The sequence below is a fragment of the Petromyzon marinus genome, chromosome 57 (genome assembly GCF_048934315.1).
Source record: "Petromyzon marinus isolate PM22_M1 ecotype Great Lakes invasive population chromosome 57, UKy_Petmar_22M1.pri1.0, whole genome shotgun sequence".
Lineage (NCBI taxonomy): Eukaryota > Metazoa > Chordata > Hyperoartia > Petromyzontiformes > Petromyzontidae > Petromyzon > Petromyzon marinus.
This window is the reverse complement of record NC_133723.1, coordinates 665,730-677,996: the sequence shown is the minus strand read 5'-3', so window position 1 is coordinate 677,996 and position 12,267 is coordinate 665,730. Positions and strand designations below refer to the sequence as shown.

General features: G+C 45.5%; 1 protein-coding gene across 4 annotated transcripts in view; it reads right to left on the bottom strand.

Moving 5' to 3' along the window:
• LOC116955054 (tyrosine-protein kinase Fer-like) overlaps positions 1-12,267 on the bottom strand; it is a 92,132-nt gene that overhangs the window by 26,959 nt on the left and 52,906 nt on the right. For 2 of the 4 annotated variants that reach the window (XM_032976005.2, XM_032976004.2), the window contains exons 12-17: positions 12,073-12,090; positions 10,646-10,834; positions 9,276-9,398; positions 2,773-2,826; positions 2,023-2,141; positions 418-512 (exon numbers count right to left, since the gene is read on the bottom strand). In XM_032976005.2, the coding sequence (XP_032831896.2) occupies positions 418-512; positions 2,023-2,141; positions 2,773-2,826; positions 9,276-9,398; positions 10,646-10,834; positions 12,073-12,090 (598 nt within the window). Of the gene's footprint in view, positions 1-417; positions 513-2,022; positions 2,142-2,772; positions 2,827-3,182; positions 3,249-9,275; positions 9,399-10,645; positions 10,835-12,072; positions 12,091-12,267 lie in introns of those variants that run through there. The other 2 variants (XR_012929696.1, XM_032976006.2) reach the window with 2 other exon arrangements.

The following is a 12,267-nucleotide window of genomic DNA, read 5'->3' as shown; positions in this document are numbered from 1 at the left end:
GTGGATTGGGCATTGCGTCGTTATACGTCGTAAGGTTTTTTCTGGATGACCACAGTCGCATACTGGAGAGTTATACATTTTTAATTTGTGCATCAGGTATCCGCATTTGCTGCCATGGTTTGCGCAGTGGGCGTGGTTTAGGGTAGACCATGAGCTTCGTGGAAGATCCAACCCAGGGATCTTCTGCGTTGGGTCTTTCACAGCAAGTCAATGTTTGTTTGTGAGAGCTGGAATAAGTGCTGCTCGGCCAGTATGTTGCACTGGCGGTGGAATTAACAACAGTGAATAAGTGATTGAGCGTATGAACAAGAGTGAATGAATGGGATAGAGTGAGCATAGTAATAAAAGTGAGTGAGCGAATTAACTCGAGTGAATAAGTTGCGCAAATGAGTGAGGAGCGAATGAGGGGGGGGGAACCTTGCACAAGCTCCATGACGATGTAGACGGGGTGTTTCTGCGTGCACACTCCGATGAGGCGGACAATGTTGGGGTGGTCGTACTGCTTGAGAATCCTGCGACGCAAAACGACAAGCGACATCAACCAACGCGTCGCCTGCCCAGGGGATGTGGCGCCCACTGAAGGTGCCCCCGGTGGCGAGATGTTAACTACCTCGCCTGGTATGCAGGAGGTCGTGGGTTCGATCCCGACCCTGACGTGTGCTGTATACTTGGAGTTCTCCACGTAGTCGTGTGGATTTTTCTCCTGGTCCTCTCCGGTTTTCCCCTCCACATTTAGAATCAACATGCGTTTTGAGTATTTGACTTCTATAAATTTCCAAATGAGGATAAGCCACTTCGTTGAGCTATCATTTGTGACCAGGTCGCTTCTGAAAAAAGCTAAATAGCTCAGTGGGCCTTACCTGCCAAAATAAAAATTGTTACGTTTAGTTTATAGTTTATGATGGTCGGCGCTGCCGAGATCCTGGGTGCAATCTCTGGGTTCCCGCTGTTCGTGGTTAAACCTGCTTCTCAGCAGAGACCGTGCCCAAAACCCATGGTGGCCCGCTCACCTCACACCGATTGAAATTTGTAGTTTTGATTTAAAGCTTTCGTGACTGCAGTGATTCATATTCTTGGTTCTTTCGATAAAGTCACGTTGAAGGGAAACAATAATATATATAAAACAAATAAATTCTCACGACGTTTCGACTGCAACACAAGCAATCATCATCAGGTGTGAAAACCAACGGCAAGAACATTTGAAAGTGGCGGTTTTTATTTATTTATTGTTAAACGTTAGCACCACGGATAGCGATTTGACAGTTTGTTTAGATGGACGAGTCCATCTATGTTCAGAAAAGAGGAGGGGGGAGACGAAAAATTAATGTATGCTGTCTGAAAGCCACCGTAAGCGTGAACAATAAATTGAGACCCGAAATGGTTTATCAAATTGTTCCAATGATTGCTAAACCAGAATCCATCTTCTCGGTTGAAATTGTCTCGTATTTTATGTAATGTGTTGAAACGGACCTCCTGCATGCAGGAGGTCATGAGTTCAATCCTGACCCCGACGCCTGTTTATTTAGGGTTTGCATGTTCTGCCCATGGTCGTGTGGCTTGTTCTCCGGGTCCTCCAGTTTTCCCCTCCACATTTAGACTCAACATCACGCATTTAGAGTATTTGGCTGCTACAAAGTTTCCACATTATGATGATAAGTCACTTAGTTGGGCAATCATTTGTAGCCAGGTCATTTCTGAAAAAGAGCTATATAGCTCAGTGAGCCTTACCTGGTCAAAAAAAGAATATTTTAGTTTACTCCGGTCTCCTACCACGTGTACAAAACACTTACATGGTATAAGAGTTGGCCAAACACAACAATGTGAGCTTTGGCAATTATTGGCACCGGTTCCAGCTGCATTCTCGCTTGTCTACGGTTTACCTCTGAAATGAATGAAACCAACGTGCGGCGAAACGCATTGGCACCTTTTGTTTATTAAACAATGCTACGAGTGGCAGAGACACACACACGAGGCGTTACGAGTGCGCAGTGCCCCTCATGTGGGTGCGCTCCCACCACCCACCGAGCTTCCATGAGAAACTTGTGTTTCATGTCCGTGGGCAGGTTGTCCCGGCATGTCTTCACGGCCACGCTCACGTTCTCTGGCTTGAGCAGGCCCTTGTAAACCTCCCCGAAGTTTCCCTGACACAGACAGAGGAACGACAGCGTTGGGGGGTGTCAGCCATTGATGCCCTTCTTGTTGAAGGCGCTCGATGTAAGAGCATGAGACAGTGGAACCTGCGACGTGAAACCATGGCTATCCACGGTGTTGCTTGTTCTGCAATTGAGGCCACACAGCGACTCGATAGCCACGATTACAAACAGAGCTCACCTATTCCCTATCGCCCATTCTCTTCCTCCTTCCCTCCCCTCGCTCATCCACTCCTTCCCATCTCTCTCCTACCCTTTCATAACACCTCTATCGCTGTCACTCATTCCTTAGCCCATGCACGCCCCTGGCATCTGAACCATTCTATTATGTTACCATTTTTTTTACTATGTTATGCAGTGCGATGTTCATGTGTGTGACTGTGGTGCAATGTTCCCACATGTGACTGTGGTGCAATGTTCATGGGTGTGATGTTCACGCATAACACTGCAATCACATAGCCATGGGCATGATTCAAACTTAGGTCGATGGGTTAATCGCGGTACACTCATCACTGCACCAGCTCTCTTCAACACCATCCCCATCACCCCTCCTCCAACACGAACACAGACGTACAGACACAAACGCATAGACACACACACAACACAACACCAATCCACTCACCCGTCCAAGCTTCTCCTGGAGGACAATGTCGTCATGATTTAAAATCCATTTGTCCTGCACAGAAGTCAAAGTAACACATAAATAAATATATATCGTATTTATATGGCGTCCTTCACACACATTGCATCTCAACACACTGTAGAATTTATCAGAGGCACGGAGAAACCACAGGCGAGTAGCAAAGTAGCCATAACCAGCATAAACAATTGCCCAAGCTCTGTAGTCCTATATTAATGGTTTTCCCCCAATTTAAATCCCCATACAGATGGAAATTAACCCGGCTTACAGTACTGGCATGATACCCTGGCAATCCAGGACATGGCGACCTCGATGCCTACTAATGTGAGAATGACCCACAAATGCTCCGTCTCCACAGTGCTCCATTACAGGCCGCATACAGCATTACCCACCTAGGTTTGAATCCAGGTTTCTGACGCTCTTGAGTAGTGAGCTGAGGCTGTCGGCAGGCTTACCAACTGGCGGTGGACAGTCAAGTCAATTAATTTTTGGTTAACACGCAATGCCTTTCTGGCACAAATCTGCCCACCCAAAGTGCCATCATTATACACATGAACGTAAAAAATACATTCTATAAGGTTTAACAAAGAACGAATTAGAAGCAAGTTGTGGCTGTGAGCTAGTTGTTGTATGCAAGTGTAGTGACATGGAATGGGTCACTACGGCATGTAGCGCTGGATGCTGGCAAGAACGGGCTCGGCTGTCATGGCAACCCTGTCGGCCAGCAGGTGAGGGGGTAGGCGAGAGGAAGGGATGTGGGGAGAAGGTGACGGAGGGGATACGGGAGAAAGCCCGGTAACCTTCTCGGAGGTTCGAGAAGGGGGGCGTAGCCGAGATAAAGCGAGGCTACGCTGGGGGAATAAAAAGGAGGACCCGGAGAGGACTCGGGGCCGTTGTTGGAGTGGACCCCTGGAGCTCGTCAAGTCTCGTCAAGTCTTCAATACCGTCTCTACCCTCATCTCCAGCGTTGTGGGTCAGGCAGCCTGTTGCTGTCGTGACCCGATATAATATACCCTGTGTGCCTGATAAGGCTATAAACAGAGTGCCTCCTACTATAGTGTCTCTCTAGTGCATCAATACACAAGCGTAAAACTCATTTACTTCAAACTGCATTTTGTATTTAGTTTGTTGTCCTTCCTCCACACCTCCGATTAGCATGGTTGGCTACATATGGTGTGAAAGAAGTTCAACATACATACTGGACAAAATTGTAACTACCTCGCCTGGAATACAGGAGGTTGTGGGTTCGATCCCAACCATGACACCTGTATATTTGGAGTTTGAAGTATCTCTATTACCGTGGTCACGAGGATTTTTCTACAGGTCCTCAGGTTTTACCCTCTACATTTACAATCAACATTTGGTTTAGAGTATTTGGCTGCTTTAAATTTCCACATGATAAGTCAATTCGTTGAGCTATCATTTGTAATAGCCAGGTTGCTTCTGAAAAAAAGAGCTACATAGCTCGGTGGGCCTTACCTGCTAAGATAAAAGTTCACATTTTTAATATTGTGGTTGTAATAACCATGACAATACTGCGCACCGTCTGCCTGATGGCGGACGTTAAATGTCCCCTGGTGTCCTTCGCAAGAACAGGCTAATTTGTGTGCTGCCGGTGTCAGGGTCCAAATTAGCTAAATTCTAAAAGTACACCGCAAATCACTTCAATTGGGATTACACAGCAGCAGCAATCATCACCTCCTACTGGCGCAAACATGCCCCAGCTCTCCCTTGCAAATTAGACTGTCCTGGTCCCCTGAGTTATCACCTGGTCCCACAAACTAAACTTGAACTGCACAAACACCCAACATATGAAATTTATATTTTTTATTGTCTGCATTCCAGCTGCGAGCCGTAAACTATCCACTCTACCTCTCCGTGAAGAAGGGCCTTTGCCTGAAACGTCACCTATTACACATTTTTTCTATCCAAGACTACAACACGGTGTTATGGATAGACATGTTGAGTTGTTAGGTTTTAAAACTGTCCGACAGCAGGCTGTGTACAAATGTGCAGTGCCCTGAGCGTGTGCAGAGACACCGGCCACTCAGAAGTCATTTTGTTCAGCCCGCTCTCGCACGTGCACCGCACCGCCAGAGCTACCACCGCACACTGCATCCCTTTAGTTGCTTTTCATAATTAGTTTGTTGTCCTTCCCCCGCACATCCAATTAGCACGGTCGGCTATGTCCGGTGCGAAATAAGTTCAACATCCAATCATAGCACAATGTCAGTAGCCCAGTGGACACTGAGGATGACATTGATCGTGATGACAGGTGATGTCGATGATGACGTTTACGATGGTGATGACAATATTGATGAGGATGATGGTGAACAGGCTGCTGGTAAGGATGATGACACAATTAACCCCTTTCACATTCCGAGATGTCTGCAAGTTGCAGGATGAATCTCGTTTACCGCTGAATCTCGGAACGTGCAAGCGGTTTGCGTTAATTTTATTTTGAGAGGCGTAGCGCCGTTGTTTTTAAAGACATTGTACTCACCGCAGAGACCTGTAGTGACACGACCGCACTCTAGGATAGCTGCTGCCAAACTGTGCCACACGCCCTCCCGCATGACTTTGCGGGAGCCTCAGTACCAAAAAGTGATTTATTTAAATGTTTATTCCGGTTAAGACGATGACTATAACGACCATTATGACAATGGATTTTAACACGGAGGCTTTCGCGATCAATATCATCCATAATAGGTTTTTGGGTTAGATCACGAAAATATATAAATGTGTCGTTAAGACCCGCCACCACCCGACACAGCCAATTAGTAAGGGTTGTCATTTAACCAGAACATGCCAATTCGTCACTAGAACAGCACACCGGTGTGTTGGAGAGCCAAGCCACAACATTTACAAAACTGAGTACGACATTTTGCCAGTCATAACAACTAGCTTCATCAGGCGACAGACAGATTTGTGGAGAAGTCTTACTGTTTCGTTCCATATATAGAGGCGTAGATGTGTTGACCACCGTTCTGCGCCCTTGCGCAATGTGAGGAGGGGATTACTGAGGCAACGTACATTATGCATGTGCATTATGCGAGCCCTTTGAGCTTGTCCTTCCTGTCTATTGTGTTTATTAAATAGCCCTAAAAACGATAATCCCTATTGAAGTACGCTGCCCTTTGTAGGCATGCATTTAAATAATATATTATTTGATGATTCGCTTCCACAGAGCACTACGACGGTAGCTATCCGAACGGTTAAAGTTATTTTGCTTTCAATTTCAATAGATACGCTAATTAGTCTTGCCCAGAAGTAGCTAGTTTTGCAAAATCAATTGAGTGTCCTTGTTGGCACGCGTGTTCTGCCACTGCTGACAGTTGTATTTGGGAGAATTTAATATTTCTCTAATGTTCTTTTCGTCTCGTGCTGATCATTCGTCCTGTTTGCCCAATATAACATTTACCACACGTGCAGTTAATCCTGTACACACCTTCTGTTGATAGCTTCAGTAATACATCTTTTGTACAAGATATTAAATTCTGTATTTTATGTACCGTGCCAAATCTGACTCGGATGTTTTGCTTTTTTCAAACATCTGGCTAGTTTATCAGTTACTCCCGCAATGTACGGTATTTTGATAGATTTAATTACTTGGGTAGTTTCAATGCTCTTGTTATTTGATTTGGTTTTGGTACTCAATTCCCTGTTGATTTGTGCATCATTGTAACCGTTCATTTGCAGTGCTTCTTTAACATGTTGAATTTCATTTCTCAGACTGTCACCATCTGACACTTTCTTAGCTCGATGAATGAGCGTCTTGATAAGAGCAGATTTCTGTTTGGGGTGATGGTGTGACTCTGCATTCAGATAGGCGTCAGTATGCGTTTTCTTTCGATAAACACTGTGTATTTTTACCATTTCTACCCCGTCCGAGCAGAGCATCCAGAAATGGTAGAGTTCTGTTAGCTTCCACTTCCATGGTGAACTGGATGGATGGGTTTTGCGAGTGGAGATGATTTAGAAATGCGTTCAGTGTATCTTTGCCGTGTGGCCAGACCACCAATGTGTCATCCACATATCTAAACCAAGCAGATGGTTTTAGTGTGCTTGAAGCTATTGCTTTTGTTTCAAAATCTTCCATGTACAAATTTGCTATCACAGGAGACAAAGGAGAGCCCATTGCTGAGCCTTCCCTTTGTTTATAGAAGTCACCTTGCCACAAGAATTAAGTGTTCTTTAGACAGTGTTCAGCTAGTCTTGGGATGTCTTTGCCTAAAACTTTGTTCGTTACCAGAGTGTCGAGTAATTTAATTGACTCGTTGACCGGAACCCTCGAACAGAGAGGTCACATCAAAACTTATGAGAGTATCATTAGGATTAAGCTTAATATCTTTAATTATATTTACGAAATGTTCAGAGTTTTTGATGAACGAAGAGGTCCTACCGATGTAGAGCTGTATTTGTTTCGTTACGTATTGTGCTAATTTGTATGTTGCAGAACCTATTGTACTATGGGTCTTAATGGAACATCAGGTTTGTGAATTTATGGTAGCCCATAAAGTCTTGGTGGTTTTGATGTTCTTCGTTTGATCAGATATTGCTTTTCTTTGGGAATTGCTGACTTGGCAATGATTGCCGTTGTTTTACGTTCGAAGGTGCTGGTTGGGTCTTCATCGAGTAAATCTTTGATTTTCTTATCATAGTCCTCAAGGGGCATCACAACAGTCGATCAATTCCCAAGAAAGAGCAATACCTGATCAAACCAGAAATGGTAAAAATACAGTGTTTACCGAAAGAAAACGCATACTGCTGCCGAACCTGAATGCAGAGTCACACATTCACCCCGCACAGAAATCTGCTCTTATCAAGACGCGCATTCATCGAGCTAAGAAAGTGTCAAATGGTGACAGTCTGAGAAGTGAAATTCAACATGTTAAAGAAGCGCTGCAAATGAACGGTTACAATGATGCACAAATCTACAGGGAATTGAATACCAAACCACGTGCTTTTGAGAAAATAAATCAAATAACAAGAGTACTAGGTGCCTCTGTGAATGTGTATGCTCTGACTTTAACATAGCTATTTCTGTGACCAGTTACAATGCTAAATTCTATGCTAATTCCTTTGTCAAGGGGTGCCTCTGCGGATGTGTATGCTTTAACTTTAACAGCCATTTCTGTGACCAGTCACAAGCTAATCACTCAGCCATTTCAATGCTAAATGCTATGCTAATTCCTTTGTCAAGGCGCTTTGTTTCTTCTCACACAGCTTAAAGGTCGCGATCTGAGCGTGGCTTTTTCACTCCAGCGCTGTCCTCCAGACAGTCTCGTCCCTTCACCTGATGAAGGCCGCTTGTGTTGTGGCCGAAACGTCGTGAGAATATTATTGTGTTATTTTATTTGATCAATTTATTATTTTATTCTCATTCTATGTGACTTTACCGAAATAACCAAAGAAGAGCATAGAAACTGCCCAAGTAATTAAAACGATCAAAATACTGTACATTGCGGGAGTAACTGATAAACTAGCCAGATGTTTGGAAAAACAAAACATCCGAGTCAGATTTGGCACGGTACATAAAATACAGAATTTAATATCTTGTACAAAAGATGTATTACCGAAGCTATCAACAGAAGGTGTGTACAGGATTAACTGCACGTGTGGTAAATGTTATATTGGGCAAACAGGACGAATGATCAGCACGAGACTAAAAGAACATTATAGAAATATAAAATTCTCCCAAATACAACTGTCAGCAGTAGCAGAACACGCGTGCCAACAAGGACACCCAATTGATTTTGATAATGTTGAAGTTTTGTGCAAAACTAGCTACTACTGGCCAAGACTAATTAGAGAATCTATCGAAATTGAAAGAAAGCAAAATAACTTTAACTGTTTGGATAGCTACCGTCTTAGTGCTGCGTGGAAGCGAATCATCAAATAATATATTATTTAAATGCATGCCTACAAAGGGCAGCGTACTTCAATCGGGATTACCATTGGTAGGGCTATTTTAATAAACACAATAAACAGGAAGGACAAGTTCTAACGGCTCGCATAATGCACATGCATAATGTACGTTTCCTCAGTAACCCCCCCTCCCCCCCACATTGTGCAAGAGCACAGAACGGTGTTCAACACATCTACGCCTCCATATAAGGAATGAAACAGTAAGACTTCTCCACAAATCTAGCTGTCGCCTGATGAAGCTAGTTGTAATTACTGGCAAAACGTCGTACTCAGTTTGTAAATGTTGTGGCTTGGCTCTCCAACACACCGATGTGCTGTTCTAGTGACGAATTGTCATGTTCTGTTTACGTGACAACCCTTACTAGTTGGCTGTGTCGGGTGGTGGCGGGTTTTAATGACACATTTATATATTTATGCGATCTAACCCAAAAACCTCTTATGGATGACAATGGAGATAACGATGATGCTGGTGATCAGGATAATGATGGTGACAACGAAGAAGACAACCAGAGTAATGTTTTTATAATGACAATGACGATGATGACGCTTTGCCGTACCTTGCCGATGGGCCGCACAAGCACGACACGGGACTTCTTTGTGACCACCTGCTTTGAGGAGACGTGGTGCTCGATGAGCTGCACGATGGATGAATAGCCCTCGCCCTCAAACTTGAACAAGTTCTGCACCGAGACAACGCCACAAGCACGCGTGCAAAAGGAAGCCATTGGGCAAACCGAATTGGTCGCACGTGGACACAAACCCCGTTGTCCACAGTAGAAGATGGACTCAAGCGACAACCCGCTCGGCGAATTTCTAGCGACGTGTGACTCATCGTTGCGTGACACATCTGTGAACTCGCAATTGGTAGTTACGATCCTGACGTGGGTAGGGCTTAGAGTTAACCAGCAATAGGGCTGGGGACAAGGGGGTGTTCTGCTGTAAAGGGAGTCTACCTACGGCCTTTATTGTGCGACTGCTCGCTCAGATGCGGGCAAAGTAATTTGGGGGGACGAGTAGGCTACGTGACTTCCGAGAGCAATTTGGATGTGAAATTGATCGCTCAGGAATGGACGTGCGTCTAGGGAAATGGACGTTGTTCTAAGAGGTGGTCCGGTGGCTCAGAGGTCAGAGATGCCGAGCCGGTACCGCTGGGTTTGAGTCCGGGTTCCTACCAAATGTGATTTAAAGTGTAGTAGGTTGATGGTCTCAGCCCAGTCACCAATGACTAGAAGAAAAAAAACCCATCACATAAAATTTGTTTTTGCATTTAAATTGACATTTCAGAATTTTTAATATCCGTTTGACTCTCGGTGGCAAGGCGGATGGGAAATTGCTAATGTGTGTGGAACAGAGGTCACAGTAATATCCTCTTCCAATTTGTAAATGGCGAGAAAAGCTCATCATAACAGAATAGGAGTGCAGTTTGAACAACTACGCGTCTCCAACAGGATGGACAAAGGTGTATAATGCTCAAGGACTTTGTGCATTGTGCAAAAATCATCAGCAGTTCATGAAGAAGTGCATTGTGGTCCTTGTCTGAGGTCACCATGAAACTAAATTTGAGTAAAAGCGACCGACTGACAGCAGCAGTGATGCAGAGATAACCAAATGTGGACCGCTGTCATCCTTATTAGGACTCATCAGTCACCAATATTCACTGGTGCTGTTATTATTATATATCAGAGCTATATAGTTCAGTGGACATTACCTCGTAAAACGAAAAAAAAATATTACACTGGTTTAAGCAGGAACGTATCACCAAGTCTCAAGAATCTCTCTTTCAGGAGGGTCCTGCCAAGTTTTCACAGTAAGCCGGGGGGGTGGGATGGTGCTTGCGTGCAATCCTGAGGCATTGGGATGTTTTAGCCAGCAGCGGTCAACATTGCTCTCGGCTCCAAAGCCCACGCGCCCCCGCCCCCAAACTCACGTCGGTATTCTGTATGATGAAGTGGCGGCACTGGCCCCCCGTCATGGCGGAGAGCACGTACTCGCCCGGCTTTCCGTGGCTCTCGCGCACCAGGAAGTCCCCCTCGGAGCTCACCAGCCGCTGGGCCTCCTGCCGCGGGATGGCACCGTGGAACCACTCCTGCGCATCCAGCGGGCGCGTCGGCACCGCCTGCGGGGTTACAGGCACAGCCCACTGCAATCAACTCGCTCGCTCATTGGCTTGTGCCACCGCTGGTTTTTCGGCCTTCCCTCCATACCAGTTAAAGGTGGGAGTACCCACGCTTTACTCTACCGTACATGACCTGCCCAATCATAAGACATAAGACCCATTAACCACTGCCCGGGTGGGACAGAGGCCGGAGGATGTAAGAAACGTGCACAAACGTTTCAACTGCTATACTCTTTGGTTATTTCAGTAAAGTCACATAGAAAAATAATAACAGATCAATTGCTGTGCCGGGAGTTGAAGCCGTCGGCCTCTGCATTGCAGGTCCTCCTCCACCCGCTCCCTCCTCCCCATTCTTGTCCCTCCTCCGACTGTCAATCCACTGCTAGATGAGGGCAACCCCATGCACCACCGAGTGAGGGGTAGCACTTGGCAATCGTCCTTCTCCATCTCCTCACCCATTACCTCCTCCCCTTCCTCCTCCCTTTATTCCCCTCCTCATCTTCCCATCCTAAGACTAAAACCTGTTTTTATTTTACCAGGTAAGGCCTACTGAGCTGCTATATCGCTCTTTTTCAAAAGTAACGGGGTCATCACAAATGATAGCTCAACGAAGTGGCTTATCATCACGTGGAAATGTATTGCAGCCAAACAATCTAAATGCGCGATGTTGATTCTAAATGTGGATGGATGAACCCGAGGACCTGGAGAAATGTCCACGCTACCATACAAAGAGACTTGCAAACCTCAAATACACAGGCGTCAGGGTCAGGATCGAACCCACGACCTTTTGCATACCAGGCAAGGTAGTTAACATTTCCTGACCATGGCACCCTATTTAATATCCTTCCCCCCTTTAAATTCCTACTCCTCTCATGCTCAATTTCATTCCATCTTGTTCACTCCACTGCTGGATGAAGGCCTGACCCACGCCATATCGGTCGTAAGGGTTATCTGAACACACATTCGTTACGTCAATATGGACTGAAGGGGAGTGGGAGATGGGGGGGGACCCAGAACCTGTTCAGATATCACTCGCCACTGATGTTAGCCGTGGCCGGGAATCATAGAACTATGGGGCGACACGTTCACAGAGCCGCGCGCCAACCACTGCCTTACTTGGTTCCAATTAAAGTTGCGTGACATACTCATCACAACAAGAATCACGTTCAGAGATGCGATAGAGACTTTTAATGGAGTGCCGTGACGAGCGAATTACAAACGAAACAGTCATCGGTCACCTTGTTTGTGGGCGACGGCTGCAGGGAGGAGGAGGAGATAATAAGAGAAGCGGCCATCAATTGAGGCATTGCAGAACAAAGCACAGCCACAGACACCACTCGAGAATTCGCCAGTTTGTTTCGTTGCGAGAGCTTTAAATCCCTTTGGCCAGGGTGATGAAGAGTGTATTACCATATCAAAAGAATTCCACGCGT